Source organism: Oenanthe melanoleuca, chromosome Z (genome assembly GCF_029582105.1).
Source record: "Oenanthe melanoleuca isolate GR-GAL-2019-014 chromosome Z, OMel1.0, whole genome shotgun sequence".
Classification (NCBI taxonomy): Eukaryota; Metazoa; Chordata; class Aves; order Passeriformes; family Muscicapidae; genus Oenanthe; species Oenanthe melanoleuca.
Window position 1 is genome coordinate 39,699,224 of NC_079362.1, and position 18,298 is coordinate 39,717,521.

Consider the following 18,298-nt stretch of genomic DNA (forward strand, 5'->3'; position numbering starts at 1 on the left):
GCTGTCAGAAGATAAAGACTCCTAGTTCATAATGGCAAACAAAGTAACATGAGAGGCCACAGGTTGTAGCTCAGTAAGACTGGACATTCATGAAAAAAGAGCGTAGTGCACCCTCAGTCATCCTATTACTTAAAAGAACTGAAAAAAGTAGCTGGTTCAGGTTTAACCAAAGAGGCTGGAAAATCTCCAACCTTGATTTTTTTTCAGACTTGGCTAAATGAAGACACAAGGCAATGTGATTTACACTGCTACTTCAAGGAGGAGTGTGGACAACACAAGCCTCCACTGGTCCCTTCTGAACAACACTCAAAATTAACTTTTTTATTTTTCTATTCGGTTGCTGCACTAATAAAAAATGCTGCTATAAATAACCACAGCCAAGAAGTCCGTTAATGGACTTCCAAGAGATTTTATTTCATGCAAATCAACAGATACATCTTGAACTGCCATATCAGACAAATTTCTAAACATCTAAGCATCTAAGTTTATAAAGACTTCAATGCAATATATCTTTTTTGCACAGAACTAAAGTCCTTCCCATTGTGACACAGCTTCAATGTGAACTTTTTGCTATGACAGTATTTAAAACAGTAAATAAATGACTTTTATGACTTGAGTAAATTATTTCTATAAAAGCATGGGCAGCACCACGTTGAAAATTACTCACTTTGAATTGCAGGTAGTGCACTGGAGGTGGTGTTATAACACTGTTGAATGGAGCAAATCTGTGCTCATATCGAACTTGTTCACTATCCAGTTCAAATTTGGGTTTTCTTACTTTGCCATCCATGTCAAAGGCAATCATTGTCTAAAAGAAAAGGATAAATATAGTGAAAAGCATTAAATAATATTTTGCTGTAAGGAAGATCAAACGTGATTTAGCTATAACTGGAAGGATAGAAAAGCTGTAGAGAATTTACCATAGAAAATGATAAATTTGAACCTAATTTCCAGCGCCACTACAAAGAAAGAAGGCATGCAATGTGTGCAGGATCCCTATTACAAAAAAACTGAAACAAATAGAACACAAATTACTTACTTTGTACATTCCAGCGCACATATTTTGGTATGCTTGACTCATGGTGATCTCTCTGCTGAGAGGACGAACTGCAAATTTTACATAAAAATACATTTTTTTAATTCAAGGTAAGCACATATATTCATTTCAGATCAAAGGAGTTCTCCCAAATTTCTACAAAGTCACGTTAACTCTCAATTATATTTTAAAATAACTGAAGTACATATAAAGCCTAGACATGCATTTCTGCTTACCTAGCTCCTGGTTACAAAAAATACCTCAGGACACACTTAATCACATGAACATGATTCTGCTCTCATAATATGATTCTGCTCTCAAATACTCTCATGGAATAAATTGGTCAGTGGTATTTCCATGACACTATAAAACAGTGAACAACAGGCCTCAAACTTTCAGTCTGTACACAAGAGGCCTAGTCTAGTTCAGGCATCTTTTTGACTTCTAGGGCTAAAAAGTTAAAGCACTTTTTATCCTAATAATCCTGGCAGCATTGTTTTAAGTTTCCCGTGTTGAATTAGTGCCAAGCTGCCCAACACTTGCCACCTCAAGTACATTAGTAATTTTCTGAACTTCTAGACAAGGGAATTTAGTTGATATGATCCTGAGCTGTTCATATACAATTGTTTGTTCCCCTTGAAACAGTGGCAAGGAAAAGAAAGGGAAATTCACCACTGGAAAATTAAGAAACATGCTTTAAGAACTTCTGAAGCCAAATAAGAATTACATAAATATGCTGAAAGTCTGGTGTTTGAATCTAGTTACAGTCACTAAAAGCATAATTTTGCAGGAACTCTGAGAAGGTCCAACACATAACAGAACTGATAGAAGTGTGAATATAAATGAGTTTGTGTTTTTTCTGGAAGATCTATTTGAAAGTACAAAACTAACTAAATAAGTAGGAAATTCTTAGTAAGTTTTACATTCAGCCTTCATAAACATTAGGATATTTTTCCTACCCATATCAGTGTTAGCTGATTTAAATTTTCAATTTTAATTCTAGATGTCTGCACAAAAGGGAAAAAAAAGAAGCCTTGAGTTAGCACTCTACACCTAGGTACCTTTCTTCTTTTTCTTCGTTTTCTTACTACTGCGGCCTTTCTGTTGTTCCTCCATGATCCTCTCCTCTGCCATCTGAGAGCTGTCGGCGCGGCTCAGCGTTGACATCAGCCAGGCGTAGAGGAACTCGGAGAGATACCTGTGCACAGAGCACGGAGCGTTACAGGCACGCACCGCGCTCGTGCTGCGTGAGCGCCAGGGCACGTGCTCCACGAGGTGAGGACGTGTCCTAGCCAAGGACACTGGGTATGGGCATGGAAACTCCTTGTTTTACACGGCTGGAATCAACACATCGGCCCATGTTTGTGTTCTGGTTTGCATTCAACTACAAACAACTCAAGATATGCAAGCTTCTTACACATTTACTGAGCGAAGTCCAAGCTTCTTATTTCAAAACTCCTGTAAGATCAAATTTTTCTAGAACTTTTCCCCCACCAAATGAAGTGGGGTTTTTTAGAGATACTATGTTAATACCTTTTCTACTTTTGTTATGATTTGTTATTCTGAGAAACAAGGTAACTACTGGCTTTTTTAAGCATTAAAAAGCTGTGAATTATTACATAAAGGGGCCAAACCCACAGAGACACAACATCCATATGCAATTCTTTCAGAGTTAAAGAGAACTTTAAGAACATTTTTAAGAACTTTTTTTAGAAAGCGGAAACAAGTCCAATAAATATCTTACCTGACATCAAATCAAAAGGAATAGGGGACCAAGAGAATAGAAAAAAACTTACAGATTTGGAGCATAATAAAAATGTAGTAATAGGTATAAGAATTTGTAATCAGAAAAAAATTACTGAGAAATTTGAGTTTCATTTGCACATTACCTCTCAGAAACTGCTTCTTTTTTTCTTCATTTAAGAAAGCAAGAAGTTGACATGACAATTCCAACTGAGAGTGGCTTTATTAAAATGGTAGAGGGAAATACGGGCAGGTAAAAAAATACTGTCTCATACAAAAGTTGGTATTGAGTTACTACTTGAAGAATATTGCCATTTTTTGCTAACTTCTGGAATATTAATTTTCTCACTTAATCCGCTGTTGAAACAACATAGAAAAGCAATGCATTGAATTTTGTGTCATTTGAACTCTTTTAGTCTTTCAGTAAGAAGGCTTAAGGCTTACATAAGAATGTCCTGGTAGTTTAAAAACAAAAAATCTTTTGGCAAAAGACATAAACTACAAAAAAATAATTAATGTGAATGGAAGTGGAAAAATAAAAGTATTCTGTCTGTAAATAATGTGGTCATTTTCACTACAGGTGAAAGATGTCTCTTCAAATATGTATCCCAGATAAGTTAATTTTAGCTAGTCAACTTTCAGATAACAGTCATGACTTAAAATTTTGCAGAACTTTTCCAGAGTACTAGAGATCAATAAGACTATTGATCCTGTTACTATGAAGGCAGAAAAGAATAAAGGAAATTGCTTTTCTCCTGCATACTCTTGTTCACCAAAATCAGCACACTTTTCATTCATTGTCAATAGAAGACCATGTGCCAAAAAGCTAAACAGAGCGAGAATTACTATTTCAGGAAGAAAAACTACACTATTTAGTAAGTCTAAAAAACTAGAGACCAACAGATTTTTTTTCTCTGCTTGTAATAGTATAAATAGGTAAACCAAACACAGTGTTGATCAAGCTTGAGATCATAAATCATATTTGAAATCCCTTCTTCAAATATGTGTAATTACAGCTCCCTGGGAGCATTCTTCCTCAAAGAGTGCCAATAAAGTATCTTCTTACCAATAGATGTAGTAATATTCATGCATACTGTAAAGTTCTAACTCGAAGCCACTGAGAAGATACTGTATCATAATACGAAGGTTATGATATAGGACCCAGGTGCCCAAGCAAGCCAAATGTTGCCTTTGTGGTTCCTGCTTCAGTAACATGCTATGAAGCGCTGCATCTACTTTCTCTGCCTGTCAGAAAACAAAACAAAACAAAAAAAAAACAATAAGAGGAAGAAAAATATTTGACTGAAACAGCATCCCAAGCCAGAAATAAAATCAACCAGATCTTAACAAATTTGGTCAGTAAATTTATGCTCCAGATTACAAAATGGAAATAGGTCTAAAACTGTCAGAAAACTGGAAAGATACCCAAGTAAATTCTGCTGCACAGAACAAAAATATTCTATATAGTAATACAGCAAGAACATTAGATAGGTAATGTAATTTTTAAATGTACTTGTATATAGATCATTAGCAGTTACATGAGAATAAACTCAGAACCCATTACATGCTATTGATCATTGCTCTATATTGCAGTAAGTACTTACCTTTTTTTAAAAAAACTAGCTGCACTGAAAAAATAAATTTATAAGCTTTGTATGAAGAAACACACTGCGTTAAAACAGAGTATCTAAAATATTGCTAAGACCAATTTTGTCTTAAGAAGCAATTTGTATGGAAGACAACTGTTCACAGTTGGACGATCACCAGTAATCTTAAACAGAACAATCCACACAACCTGCTACAAAAGGAAAAGAACAGTGCCTAGGCTAGAATACTGCAACAAACCATCATGAAAAAAGCTGGAGCATACAAAGTCTCCTTTCAACTCCAAGTTCCTCAATTGTTCTCCTTGCCATATACATCTTGGGAAATATTTTATTATTATATGGCTCGGGAAATATTTTATTATTATATGGCTCTCACTGCTGAATAGTCATATTTCTAGCAGGAGAAAATATATTTTTTCTTCTCATCTCTCACCCTTCTTGAGGGATGTCCAAATTCAGTTGGAGCACATATTTTAAAGAGTGATTTTTTTTTACTTTCTTTTTAATCACTATAAAATTTTGCCATTTACATTTTACGTAGGTGGTAACGCTGAATTTTCAAAGGTGACTTGTAAGCATGCCTTGTTTATCTCCCCTGGTTATCTCTTGATAATCACAAACAGGATAGAGACTAAAAGCTGTGCAGTTACCAGTAAATTACATCACAACAGGTTTTCCTGAAGTCTACTTATTGGAAAAAGTTAATCTTAAAAAATGCAGTATGTTTTTGTTCAACATATAGTGTGAAGTTTCTGGATGCATCCTAACAATTTCTTTTGCTAAATTTTAGGATTCTTATCTTAAGGATTTTCACCATTCATTTAGAATTTAGTACCATGCTTCACTCTGGCAGTAATATACCTGGAAAAAAACTTTGCTGGCCTGCTACCTAGGACATTACCTCATCCTGTAGTGTGGCAAATTCCTCAAGGATGTGACCCAGTTTGTCTCTCTGACGAGCTCTGTTGTGTCCATGGATTTGAATCAGACTACAGAATGGCTGAAAGAAGCAAAGTGCCATTTGAAATTATCAATGCAACTTTGAAACTACAGAAGTACTATGATGTCTATTAAGGCACCTGGTTTATACATCTGTATTAGGAGGTGGGTTCCTTAATACTCCCTACAAAGTGCAAGTTAGCAGGAAAGCAAACTGTCTGGAGTGATGTAAGAGCCAATTTCTCTGTGCACATGTTGATGTGAGATTAAGTCAGGAAGGTCACTAGCAAAATGCCTGTATCAGAAACAGCAGGACCAGAGCAGTGGCTGTCCCTCTGTACTCAGCACTGGTGAGGCCTTGCCTCAAATCTCATGTTCATTTCTGGCCCCCTCACAACAAGACAGACATTGAGGGGCTGGAGCATGTCCAGAGAAGGGCAATGGAGCTGGGGAAGGATCTGGAGCACAAGTCCTGTGAGAAGCTGCTGAGGGAGCTGGGGCTGTTTAGCCTGGACAAAAAGGAGGCTTGGGGAAGACCCTATCACTCTCTACAGCTACCTGAAAGGAAGATGCAGCCAGGTGGGGCTCATCTCTTCTATCAAGTGACAGGACAAGAGGAAATGGCCTCAAGTTGTGCCAGGGTGTCCTGGGTTGGTGTTGTGTCTTCTCCTCTCCCGCCCCCACACCTCGCTGTCTGCATGGAGCTGCTGCCGGTGCCCTTCTCCCCCGCCGGGAGGGTGGTGCCCCGGGGCTGTGCGCTGGCTGCTGCTGCTGCTTGCTGTCCTGCTGCTGCTGCCCAGCTTCTTCAACCCCAGCATACTGCTGCCCTGCTGCTGCCCCGGCTGCTGCTTTTCCTCCCCGCCCCCTTCTCTCCCTCAGCTCGAAGATCTGTACCGGCTCCGGACAGGCCCTGAGCATCAGAGACTGCCTCCGGAGCCTGCCCAAAAAGCTTCTCACCCTTCCCAGCAGCGACCATCTCTCACTTTGGTGAAAACATTTTTTGTCATCTGAGATTGTACTTTCCTGTTGCTGGGAAGTGTTTTTCTTGTGTTTGCTAAATAAACAGGTTTTTTCCACTTTACCTCTGAGGAAGTTCTTCCCCAACCTGTAGGTGGGAGGGGAGGAGTTTTGGGGGGTTAGTTTTTGGGAGCTCCTTTGGAGATTTTCTCCTAATTTGTCCTAAACCGGGACACAGAAGAGGTTTATACCGAATATTAAGAAAAATTTCTTCACAAAGAAATTTGCCAAGCGTTGGAACCAGCTTCTCAGGAATGTGGTTTGAATCGCCATCTCTGGAAATATTTAAAAGATGTGTAGTCATAGCACTTAGGGGCATGGTTTAGCGATGGACTTAGCAGTGCTGGTTTGGATTCAATGAGCTTGGTGGTCTTTTCCAACCTAAGTAATTCTGATTTTCTTAAGATTTTCATTGTGCCACATTCAACAACAGAATCTTTTAAACCCATTTTTTAAAAACTGAAACTGGACAGAATGTAAAAATAATTTTGTTTTTATTAGTGCTATGCATTTGTGACATGAAACTACTCTGTAAATAGGTAGTAGATACAGAATTCTTATAAAGTGTAATGCTAAATAAAAATCTGGAACCAGGAGAAAACCAGCAATAATTACACTGGCTTTTTAAAAGGCATTACCAATTTAAGATGGCCAACTTCTTCAATTTTACCTTCATGTCAGGTGTGCTAAATAACTGGTCTCATTTTCAAGTGTATGCAAATCTGCCAAGTTCTCTCACACACATACATACTGTAATTGGAATGAACACTTACCCGAACACAATGTGTCACAAAGGAATCAATGTAGTCTTTTGCCTGGTGATTGTTATAAAGACAACACCTAAAAAGGAAATATCCATGTAAATACATATTTTTTATAAATGGCACTGGTCCATGTAGCATAAAACAAGAAACATGAGTGCAGCAATAGAAACTGACACCTTCATACATAAGCACTAAGTACAAAATGTATGTTTTTTGTACATGTCATTGCTCTTGTAAGATTTTTTCATCACACATGTGAACACATACAAGTACACTCAAGATCCACTTACTTTGGAGAAAGTACTGGAGGACTGACGAAAGACCTTAAGGCATCTTTTACCATGTCTTGCATGAGGTGAGTGCCAAACACCTTCTTGTTATCTACTAGGAAAGTTGTCTAAAAGTAAAGATGTATATTTAGAAACACATTTTAAGCTAGAAGTACTGCTCTAGATAGCATTAGAAATAGTAGAAAGCTCTGGCAATACTTTTAAGATTACTTTAAGAATTAAAATGGTTCAACTACATCCAAGAAATATTGAGATCTGACACTTCTGTGGTATTCCCAGGACACCAACTGTAGCTCTATTACTTGTATAATAGAGTATATGCAAAATAGTTTAATTTCTTGGACTTTGAACATGATAAATGAGACATTTCTAAAGATTAAAGTATGTGCCTTCTTAGGCGGCAGATAAGTGTATAACTCCAAACTTCTGCTGACATTTTTCAATCCCTCTGGATGCTGCTGCTTACATCCGTCATGTCTGGTACTCATTTAACTTCCTTCCATGAGTGCTGTGTCTCTTTCTTACATGATTCTTCAGCAGCTGAAGAAAAAACTCTGTTGTCAGGCACCCACTGGGATTACACAAACAGATGTAGTGGAAGGTGAGAACACATTTTACTTGCCCATAGTTATAGCCCATTGGCTCTATATGTGGTTTAATAGGGATCTAATGTAAAAAAAATTCTGGCATCTAGGGGCACCCTAATAAAATCAAAAACTCCTAGAAGGAATTATTCATTCAGAAAAAGGGAATGTATGATGCACTTTCAAAGCAAGAGAAGCAGTAGAAGAACTAGCATGTTCTGCAACAACCATTAGTTTCACTGCTGTAGCAGTAGAAGCAGTCTATACATGAAGTGCTGTCCAAACAAGGAGATGAATACAAATACCAGCCCAAAAATGGCACAGCACATGGAGAACAAAAATGTGTATAAAATAAATGAGTATAAAAATGTGTGTACAGGCACAGCTTTATGGTGGAGGAAAAAAAAAAAAAAATCAAACGCCTTCTGTTTTAATTAGCATGTACTAAAATGATTTTAAAATTATTTAAATAATTGGATCAGAACATAAGCCTTCATACACAGAATCACAGAATGGTTTGCAATAGACCTTAAAGATCATCTAGTTCCAAATCCCCTGCTATGTGCAGGGACACCTTCCCGGCCTCAAATACTTGGTGGAGCATCCACAACTTCTCTGGGCAACCTGTTTCAATGCCTCATCATTCTTACAGCAAAGCATTTCTACCATAATATTTAAATATCATGAGAACATTTTTTACCACTTAAAAATTATTAACTTATATGCAAATAACTGAAATACTTAAAACAATAATAGGAATTTATAATGAATACAGAAGTATTTAATTAATAGGCATAATTAGGACTTGCCTGTAACAGGGATCTTGAAAGAACACAGGGTGATTGCTCACTAAACTCACAGAAGAAGTCCTAATGTATATGAAGGAAAAGAACAAAAGACATCAGGTTAATATGCCAATTTATATATTTATAAATATACACTCAATCATTTTTACATACACACACTTTCATGTTTCCTAAACAAATATATGCAACTCTGTAAATGCACCTGTGTTTTGTTTAAAAGCATACACAAACAGCATAGTTTACACAACTTGTACTCAGCAGACCATGAATAACTTGAACTGAACAGAATACATTACAGAGATTTTCTGCAATTACTCATTAATTAACAAAAAGGTTTCTGAATTTTCAAATGCAGCAACTAGAAAGATGATAGTACAGAAAAAAACATACTATGAGATTGTTAAGATCATGATGCAACTACACCAGGTATTGAACAAAACTGAGAACTGATTTAAAAAAAATGACACAAGCCCAGGTGAGGTTTAACTGGTACCAGACGCTTCATGCAAACATTCCTTTCATGAATTAACAGGAAAGAGGAAGACAAAAGGTTTAATGTAACTGTATCTCTTTTATCAGTCAGTGAATGCATGGATACAAAAAAATACTTCAAGCATTTAAGTGTCTTCTAACAAATGTAGGCAGCAACTAAGAGTAACATCAGTTATTCAGGAAAGAATTATAAGCAGGCGCTTAACTTCATGCCTAACTGCATGCTTAAACACCTATTTATTATTCTCTTGTGTTATAGGCACATGTGCAGAATACTGCTTAATGAATTTGAAAAACATCAGATATATAGCAAAGAATTATATTCTGATGCTGTAGACACAACTCTTCAACCACAGAAACTTGCTTGGCTTTGCCACTAAGATGCATAATTATTTAAGGAATTATAGGAAAAGTGAGAGGTTTGAGACAAGAAAAGGTTTTTGTCAAAAGAAGAAAAATAATAACTACTAGGAAGGATATAATAAACTTTGAAATTGTACCTAGCGGTGAAAAACATCAAATACATACATAGCTCAGTTTCCTCTCTAGAGAGCAAGAGCACGCACATAATACAATTATTTTTCATCACATTTTCAGATCTTATTTTTGGCAATAAATAAGAAATATTTGTGCTTACCAGTATACAGTGCAAGTTAGTTAAGTTGACTACTTCACATACAGTTTTTATTCGGTCTATTAGTTTGGAAAAATAATTGACCATTTCTTCCCTTTTAATAATTTTTGCATATCGGGGGAAAGTTGGTGGCAGCAATCTCTGATTAACGAGTGGCTCAAACCCCATCATAATAGGATGATCTAAAGAAGGAGGAGGCAAGAGAGACAGAGAAAAGCTGAATATAAGTTGTGTGTTCAGAATACCCTTCAATATACAAACCATTCAGTTAGCCAAAATGAATTCTTTAAGTGACAGTTAACTTCCTGAGACTCCAACAACCCAACTAAGACAATGATGAGTCTTTCAAAAAACTCAACAAACACTTGTACAAACAGTGAAGTACTGTTTCCTATTTTAAAATGGCATATACACTGATTCTAAGTGCAATATACCTAATCAGAAGTTCACATTATCTCTGACTTTGAAATGACATTATTGCTTTCAGGAGAATCACCACCTGGTAAAATAAAATTAAAATAAAAATCAAACAATGCAAATCTGTAACGACTTGCATAACAGGTATTTTAGTTCAAAGTTAATAGTGATTTCAACTTCTTTTAAAATACACAAAAGTATTTACATTTATGAAGGAATCATATCCAAGAAAGGCAAAACCAGTGTAGTTTGATACATACCTCCTTTAGTAGTATCATTCTGTGCCTGCATACCATGATGTAATGAATTGTGTATGGCAGAGAGCAAGTCAGCTGCCTGAGTCATAAGTTTCTGTGCTTCTGCAACTGCACTTGTCTGAAAGGCAGGAAACAATTATTAATATTACAAACACAAATAAATTTTGACTATCTAATTAATGTTAGTTTAAAAAAAAAAAGAGAGGCATTAAGATTCTGATACACAACCAGTTCTGAAATAAACTCAAATAACCCAACAGTTTTGTATGGTAGTACGATAGCATTCTTTGTATTTTATGTATCTGTACAAAAATTCAGTGCTGTGTATTTTGCTGTGTAAGACTTTATGATAATTACAACTGAAAGTCTTGTACACAATACATGACAGTCTGCTTGGAGGAACATGTAGTTCTAGCCCTTTGCCTTAAAACAATCCTTCCCCGCTCTGCAATTAAGAAATCTTATATTCAAAAAACAGGCAAATTGTATGGAATGCTATTAAATTCCTCTTCTCAGACCAAAGATGTCTAGGTATAAATTCAGTATCACATGGAAGAAAAGGCTAACAGTTTTTTTGATATGGACAAAAAACACTGCCCAATATCAGCTGACTCTGCAGGAGAGGACTGAACTCAAACAAGAAGTTTTGCTAACGTATATGAGCATAATTATTTTTAAATGTTTTGTAATGAATATTCTGTCTTTCTGCAAGGCCATAGTAATGTCAGCTACTAGCCTTCCTGTGTTTCCCACTTTGAACAAAGACTGAGTATTTCCCACTGCAAGGCTATATTCAACACTTCACCTCCAATGCAAATACAGAAACGCCAAACAAACATACCTCTTTTTTTGTAAATGCGATTAGGACAGTCAGTAAGACGCGGGTAAACTTGATTCTGCTGAAGACAGCTAAACATTGTTGATGCTGTAAAAAAAGTACACTGCTAATCAGTAAGCAATAGATATTAGATCATAGGAAATCCTGTGTTGGAAGGGACCCAGAAGGATCACCCAGCCCAACTCCTGGCCCTGCACACAGGACCACCCTACGTGTCACACCATGTGCTTGAGTGTTGTCCAAATTTTCCTGGACTCAGTTCTGGTGCTGTGATGACCACTCTGGGAAGCGTGTTCCAGTGCCCAACCACTCTCTGGGTAAAAACTCTTTTTCTAATATCCAACTTAAATCTCTCCTGACACAACTTCAGGCCATTCCCTCCAGGTCCTGTCACTGGTCACCAGAAAGAAGAGATCAGTGCCTGCCCCTCCTCTTCCCCTCATGAGGAAGTTATAACTGCAAAGAGGTCTGTCCTCAGTTTCCTCCAAACTGAAGAGACCATGTGACCTCAGCTGCTCCTCATACAGCTTCCCCTCAAGGCCCTTTATCATCTTCAAGGCCCATCTTTGGACACTCTCTAATACCTTAATGGCTTTCCTGTATCGTGGTGCCCGGAACTTCCAAGGACTCCTGCCCTCCCTGCACAAAATTCCTTGGTGTGCCCTAATGGCATGTCCTGCTGTTTGTCAGCAATTCCCCCATGCTCCTGGGGGGTAATACTTCTGGCTGCTTCTTATATGCATGGGTGTGGTTATACCATATTTATGTCCCATTTACATCCATGAAATCCAGGAAAAAAGCAAACAATTACTTCAAGTTCAACTTCTGGATCTCTCTCTTCTCCTTGTCGACTTCGAGTGCTCTGCAAGGTAAAGAAATGTCAAATAATTTACTAAAAATTGCAAAAGGAAGCTACTAATAAAATCCCTTTGCATTCTCTAAAATATCCTCCTGTTAAATAACTCAAAAAATCAGCTTTCTAATTAAAATTTTCTTAATATATAATCAAGTACTTGAACTACTGTCCTATAGTAATAAGATCTATCTCAGTAAATTCTGCAAATAAGTAAGGAAAGTGCATTAACACTTTACATTTTGTAGATGCAAAAGCTATGGTAAAGGAAAATTAAGTAACTTCTCTAACGTTACATAGTATCTCTGCATAAACCTGAAAGTTAAAAACATACTTTCTGTGTCCCAGCGCAGTGTTATCTTCTACATCATAATTCCAGCTACTACTACTAGTGAGGCAACTGCTAAAGAGTTTACAAATAAAGTCTGAAGATTCAGCTAGACGGCAAACTAAAAGCATATTACAGAAACCATTATGACAGCTCTTCAAAAACCCCACCAATAATGAACCTCCTTCCTTCCTCATAATCCATCTCCCTTCCCCAAACCTATGTTAAGTACACCTGAAATATAATTAACAGGACAAAGGTCATTAAACAAATACCTTCACTCGTCTTTGCAGGTCATCTTCTACATCTTTCAGCATACCTGGAAAAAAAACATAGCATGATTAAAAGCTGAGAAGCATTCCTAGGCACACCAACACCACACAAAGGAAAAGAAGTTTTGAGAGGAAAATCAAACAAAAGTACTTTACATACTCATTAGCCAAAGACTAGACAAAAAATAATCTTTTGAGGAAGGGTGAGCATGTCCTGGAACAATCAAAAACCAGAATATAAGCCAACTGATGCAAAGTTAAAGTGCCCAAACTTTTCAAAAGTAAATGGAAAGCTCAAGTACATATAAAAGAATTGTGCATCAAAAGATTAACATATGTACTTATATATGTACCTAGTAACAAATGTATTCATAGCAGTTGAACTACTAGACTGCTTTTCTTTCTAAAGCAGCATGTTTAAAGGACAGCAAATTGTGAGGCAAAAAAAGCAGAACCCAAGAACTTTGCAGTGGTCTGTATTTGTACCATGATGATCTTATGCCTAGCCACTTTGTTGGCATATCTATAAGCACTTCTTCTGTTTCTCAGGCACTTAACAAGATAACTGAACCTTTTTTTCAAGCAAAGATAATGTGGTATTTCTTTTTACCAAATCAGCAATTTCCACAAGACAAATAAACTTAACAGCTGAGAATTCCTAGCAATTAATCAGATGTATCTGAAAGTAATCACGAAACGAAAAAGAAGCTGCTAGACAGTTACAAAGAAAGCACAAACTGTACCTGTAACTCTAAGATCTGTCACACTATTGGCCATTTTAAATCCGTAAGTCATTGACTGAAAATCCTCCTAAAAAGAAAAAAATCAAGGAAGCAATATGTAGTGAAATATAAAAGCTGTAGTTACATTTTCAGATTGAGGTTTGAGTTTTTCTTTTGGTTTGGGTTTTTTGGGAGTTGTTTTCTAATTAGGTTTTGGGTCTTTTTGCTGGTTTTTCTCTTTTGGAAGAGTGGTTGGGGACGTGCATGGGGTGTGCTTCTGTTTAATTTAATTTAATTATTTTTTTTGCTTTTTTTGCTTGTATGAAAGTCCAGATTTATTCTACACAGCTAAATACACTCAGAATGAATACACTGAATGACTTTCCCACCCAAATCCACCTTGAGGTAATTATTTTCTGCATAAATCCTTGATATCAATACAGCCTTCATATTTTCATCAAGTGACACCCTACCAAAATGTTACAAGAACTACAGATGCAAAGTATTATTAGATCCAGTTTAGATACAGTCAGCAAGAGTAATTTGTCCAAGTTCAGATTGCTCTGAGCACAGAAAACAGGACTCTGATCCCATTGCCAGATGGACATTTTAGACAAAAGGCAATCATGACTACCTAACATAGAAAAATAAAAAAAAATTAAACTGGAAGAAAACCACAGCTGAAACAGTTTTCAAATGGTTAACTACAAGACTTGCACTGCTTCTTGAGTAAAATATTTATGGGGATCCAGTATTTAAGGAAAATACAGAAGAGAGCATGAAACACCTTCACTGGGGAAAACCGCATTTTAAAGGTATACAGTTTAATACTTTTAGGATTGCTATTCCTACAGTATCCTAGAATCAAACACTAACAAACGTCACTAACACGTTGTTCTACTTGCATTATGGTATAATTGGCATATTTAACCCCACAGGAGATGGGAAACACATACCTCCTCAAAAACAGCTGCTTTGTTAACCTTTTCTCTGGCAATATCACAGATTTTTAGGATTCCAAGAGCAAAAGCCTTCATAGCAGGATCTTCGATAAAGTCCGGATTATGAATATAAAGGCAAGTGAATACTGTCTGTGCCAAGGAATGTCCTTCTAACCATGTTATCTGGAGAAAAGGAAATTAAATATTTTACTGATGACAGCCAAGTCCTCATTTTTGTAGATCCATTCTTTCTCCATTTTACTGTGCTTCAAAGACTCCTTATCAAGGCAACCTTCCAAACACAAAAAAGGGCAAGTGAAGGTGTTTCAAGCCTAGAAATCTGGTGTTGGATAAACTTCTTCTATACCGTTCAGGTCTAACCCCTGCCATTTAGACATGACATTATGTTAAGAGACCTTCACATTTATAAACTTTCTCTGCACAAACAGTGAATGGAAAATGCAAATAACTATGCGACAAGTCACTAATGTTCTTCATGTTCTCTCTCCTTTACAACAAAGAGCTTCTTGTCACAATTTCCCTCTCTCTACCGCTTTCATTTTTCTTTGAGCTACCAGGAAAGATTCAGTAGCTTAAATTTCTATCTTGAAATAGCAAAAAAAAAAGTAGAACCATATTTTTAATATCACCATTGTCCCTTCTGGGGACCAGGAGCAGAAAACAAATGATGTTACACTGTATCAGATATACTATGATCTTTACATGTCTTTCTGACTAAACTGATTGGGACTGTTTAAAAAAATAATATTATTGACATAATTTTAAAGAGTAACTGAAAGTAATGAGCATCGCTTACTGACGAAATTAAAGCATATACACAGAAAAAAACCTGTAATTAATAAGTAACAGATATTCAACTTATTTTTTTAAATGGATTTATTTTCCTTCTTCAAAATGCTTCTGTAAGCTTAGTCAATTCTGGCTGTACAGAAAGGAGCAACAGAGTGCTACCAGTTACTGCACACCCAGCTTCCAACACAGGCAAACATCAATACACAGCAGGCAATTGGGTAACATACATTTCTAAAACCAGAAAGTATAAAACCTTTTAAAGGTTTTAAGGTGCTACCAGCTATCTTCCATATTTCCTACAGTAAAAAAATTAAAAATCAAAAAACTAAGCTTTTCATAATACACAATGCAAATAACTAAATGGAAATTAAAATACATGTATGTATTTTCTGCTTGGTCAATCTTTTTTTGAGTTCTCCTGGTTTCTTTTATATTTTTATGATAGATTAAAGGATTTTGAAAGCAAAACCATCTAACCTAAAGAACAGAAAAATGCTCACCAAACAGCAAAAACACGTGTCCATTATTCCTACCAGCTCAGGTGAAGTGAGATCCTTTATTTTAATGGTGCCATCCTTAGAAAACAAACAAACAAAAAAACCCAACCAATAAATACTATGGAAATACTCAAATATAATATACTTAATGTACTCGTGTACTTATATACTATGGAAGCATATAGGCAAAATACAACTTATTTGTACCAAAAGGCCAAAAAGGAAATTAAAATTTGTTTAAGACTTCAGAGTAATTGTATACCACTAGCTTTACTGACCAGCTTCACACCATGTCTCAAATTCTTAAAAAAACTGCATTCCCATCAGTTAACACTGACCAAACATAAAACTACTCAAAGAGAATGCTAGAGTAACAATTTTTATTTATTACTAGCCAAGAAAAGTTAAAAGCCAGTTAACTGCTAACACTAAAATCACAAAACAGTATAACCATAATAAAGATTGAACACGGAATATTATGCAGGACCAATTATTTGAAGACTGGTTTTTAAACTGGAAATAGTCGCAGTCTTTAACTGCCTGAAAGGTCAACATCAAAAAGGCTGAAACTTTGATCATTTAATTTTAATTAAAGTTTGCAATCCTGCATACATTCTACATGACTTAGCCAGTGTTTTACGGAGTTCTCTGACTCCATTCCAAATTTTCACCATAAAAAAAAACACTTTTCCCTCTGAGTGCATTACTTTTTACAAAATAACAGCAAGTCTTTTAACCTCTGTCCTCCAATTTGCCTTGATCATAAATCAAAAGTTAATCATTACTATCAATGTGGGTAAATTATCTGGCTTCTGTTCAATGCTGATAAACTCAAAGAATGATAAAAGTTTTAATTTCCAGAAGGAAGCTGGTTTCCACTCAGGTTAAATAGAAGCTAACCTATACACGTTAATATAAAACACATTTTGGGGAAGCACAGAGCGACTTGCAAAACAATGTTGGAAATGCATTTACTTGAGGTATCAACACCCAGCAATTTCACAGTACTTTTCACTGGAAGAGTTATCATTGTGATAATGCAGGTAACAAGAAAGGTAAACATCACAAGCTACTTTCTCTGTAATTGTCCAAAAGAAAAAAAGAAAAACAAATCTCAAGAGAAGACTGAAAACATTAATTATGTTGTATTGTGCTTAACTGCAATTTGACAAAAGTGCACATTTCTACAGACAGTGTAGACAAACCCACAAAAATCACACAAACCTTAATAGCTTGCTCAAAGTTAAGAACCTTTCTGTTAACTTGGTTTCCAATCATACCAGCATCCATCTTGGGATCCATCATTTCAATGGCAGACATGGCTTCAAAAAGACCAAAGCTAAGAACACAAATTAAAAATTGTGCTGAATGTAATCATTTTATACAAAATAAACTAATAAAAAAAAAATAGGATGACAAACCAAGTACACTGTATTCTGACCACGGACAATAAGGCATGTGAACATTAGTACTGATCATCAGAGATCATGGTATTGAGGAAGTTAAGGATCTCTCAACAAGTTTATAGGAAAAAAGACGGCTAAAAGTAAAAAAAAAAAATTATTAGCCTTTCTCTAATGTGAAGAACCCTCCTGAGTGAAATCCCTCTACTATACCTTTGCACACTTGTTTCTATAAACTTCATAGCATCTTCTTGAACATCATATAACATCATAAACTGATATTAACTGAACAAGCTGTTCTTTATTACACCACACACAAAAAAAATGTCCCCCCCCACACTTAGGACAATATATACGACATAGACTAATATATATACTGAATTTACCAGCTTTGTTTAAAATTGGCATGTTACGAAAACTGATACAAAAAAATCCCTCAGCAAGTGACAATATGCCACTCGTAGTCAGGGCATAAAAGATTGCAGAAGAGCCACACCAAAAGAAGACTTGCCTACTAATGAACAGATACGTGCTTCACTTTATCATGACATTCATCAGAACTCCTGCATCAGTCTTTATAATACAAAAAGTTTATTGCATGTGGCACATTTAAATTCTGAAAAGTGCATTTGCTGTATTTGCTCTGAAATGCTCTTATGTATAAAACTACACCAGAAAATGTGCTTTGATTAAACTAAGCAACTAGCTGGTGACATCCTTGCACACACTTCTAAGTAGGTTTTCATTCAATAGTGTGCTTCTGTTTTCTGTGCTATTAATTTCAAATATAACTTCTGTCTTTACTCAATTGAACACCTTCACTAAGAAAAGGAATTTGATCTTTAAAATATTGGAATTATTTAAATTTGTCATTCTTTAATAAATTCAGCAAGTCTTTACCACATGCTTCTCTTTGAAATATACTTTCAATGTGTAGAGTTCTCACTTTCTGCTTTAGCATGTTATTTAAGTTGCATTAAGTTGCATTGGATTGTTTACCAAATATTTGATAATGACATTTAAGGTAACCAAGTTTAACGTCTTC

At 36.0% G+C, this 18,298-nt stretch overlaps 1 protein-coding gene across 4 annotated transcripts in view; it reads right to left on the reverse strand.

The window, feature by feature from the left end:
- Positions 1–18,298, reverse strand: part of NAA35 (N-alpha-acetyltransferase 35, NatC auxiliary subunit) — a 28,391-nt gene that overhangs the window by 5,090 nt on the left and 5,003 nt on the right. For all 4 annotated transcript variants that reach the window (XM_056514267.1, XM_056514266.1, XM_056514268.1 and 1 more), the window contains exons 4-20: positions 17,075–17,189; positions 15,854–15,928; positions 14,556–14,723; positions 13,621–13,687; positions 12,881–12,924; positions 12,236–12,286; positions 11,428–11,511; positions 10,590–10,704; positions 9,916–10,094; positions 8,790–8,849; positions 7,397–7,503; positions 7,116–7,182; positions 5,288–5,386; positions 3,846–4,024; positions 2,098–2,234; positions 1,040–1,107; positions 668–808 (exon numbers count right to left, since the gene is read on the reverse strand). In XM_056514267.1, coding sequence (XP_056370242.1) covers positions 668–808; positions 1,040–1,107; positions 2,098–2,234; positions 3,846–4,024; positions 5,288–5,386; positions 7,116–7,182; positions 7,397–7,503; positions 8,790–8,849; positions 9,916–10,094; positions 10,590–10,704; positions 11,428–11,511; positions 12,236–12,286; positions 12,881–12,924; positions 13,621–13,687; positions 14,556–14,723; positions 15,854–15,928; positions 17,075–17,189 — 1,756 coding nt within the window. The remainder of the gene's footprint in view (positions 1–667; positions 809–1,039; positions 1,108–2,097; positions 2,235–3,845; positions 4,025–5,287; positions 5,387–7,115; positions 7,183–7,396; positions 7,504–8,789; positions 8,850–9,915; positions 10,095–10,589; positions 10,705–11,427; positions 11,512–12,235; positions 12,287–12,880; positions 12,925–13,620; positions 13,688–14,555; positions 14,724–15,853; positions 15,929–17,074; positions 17,190–18,298) is intronic.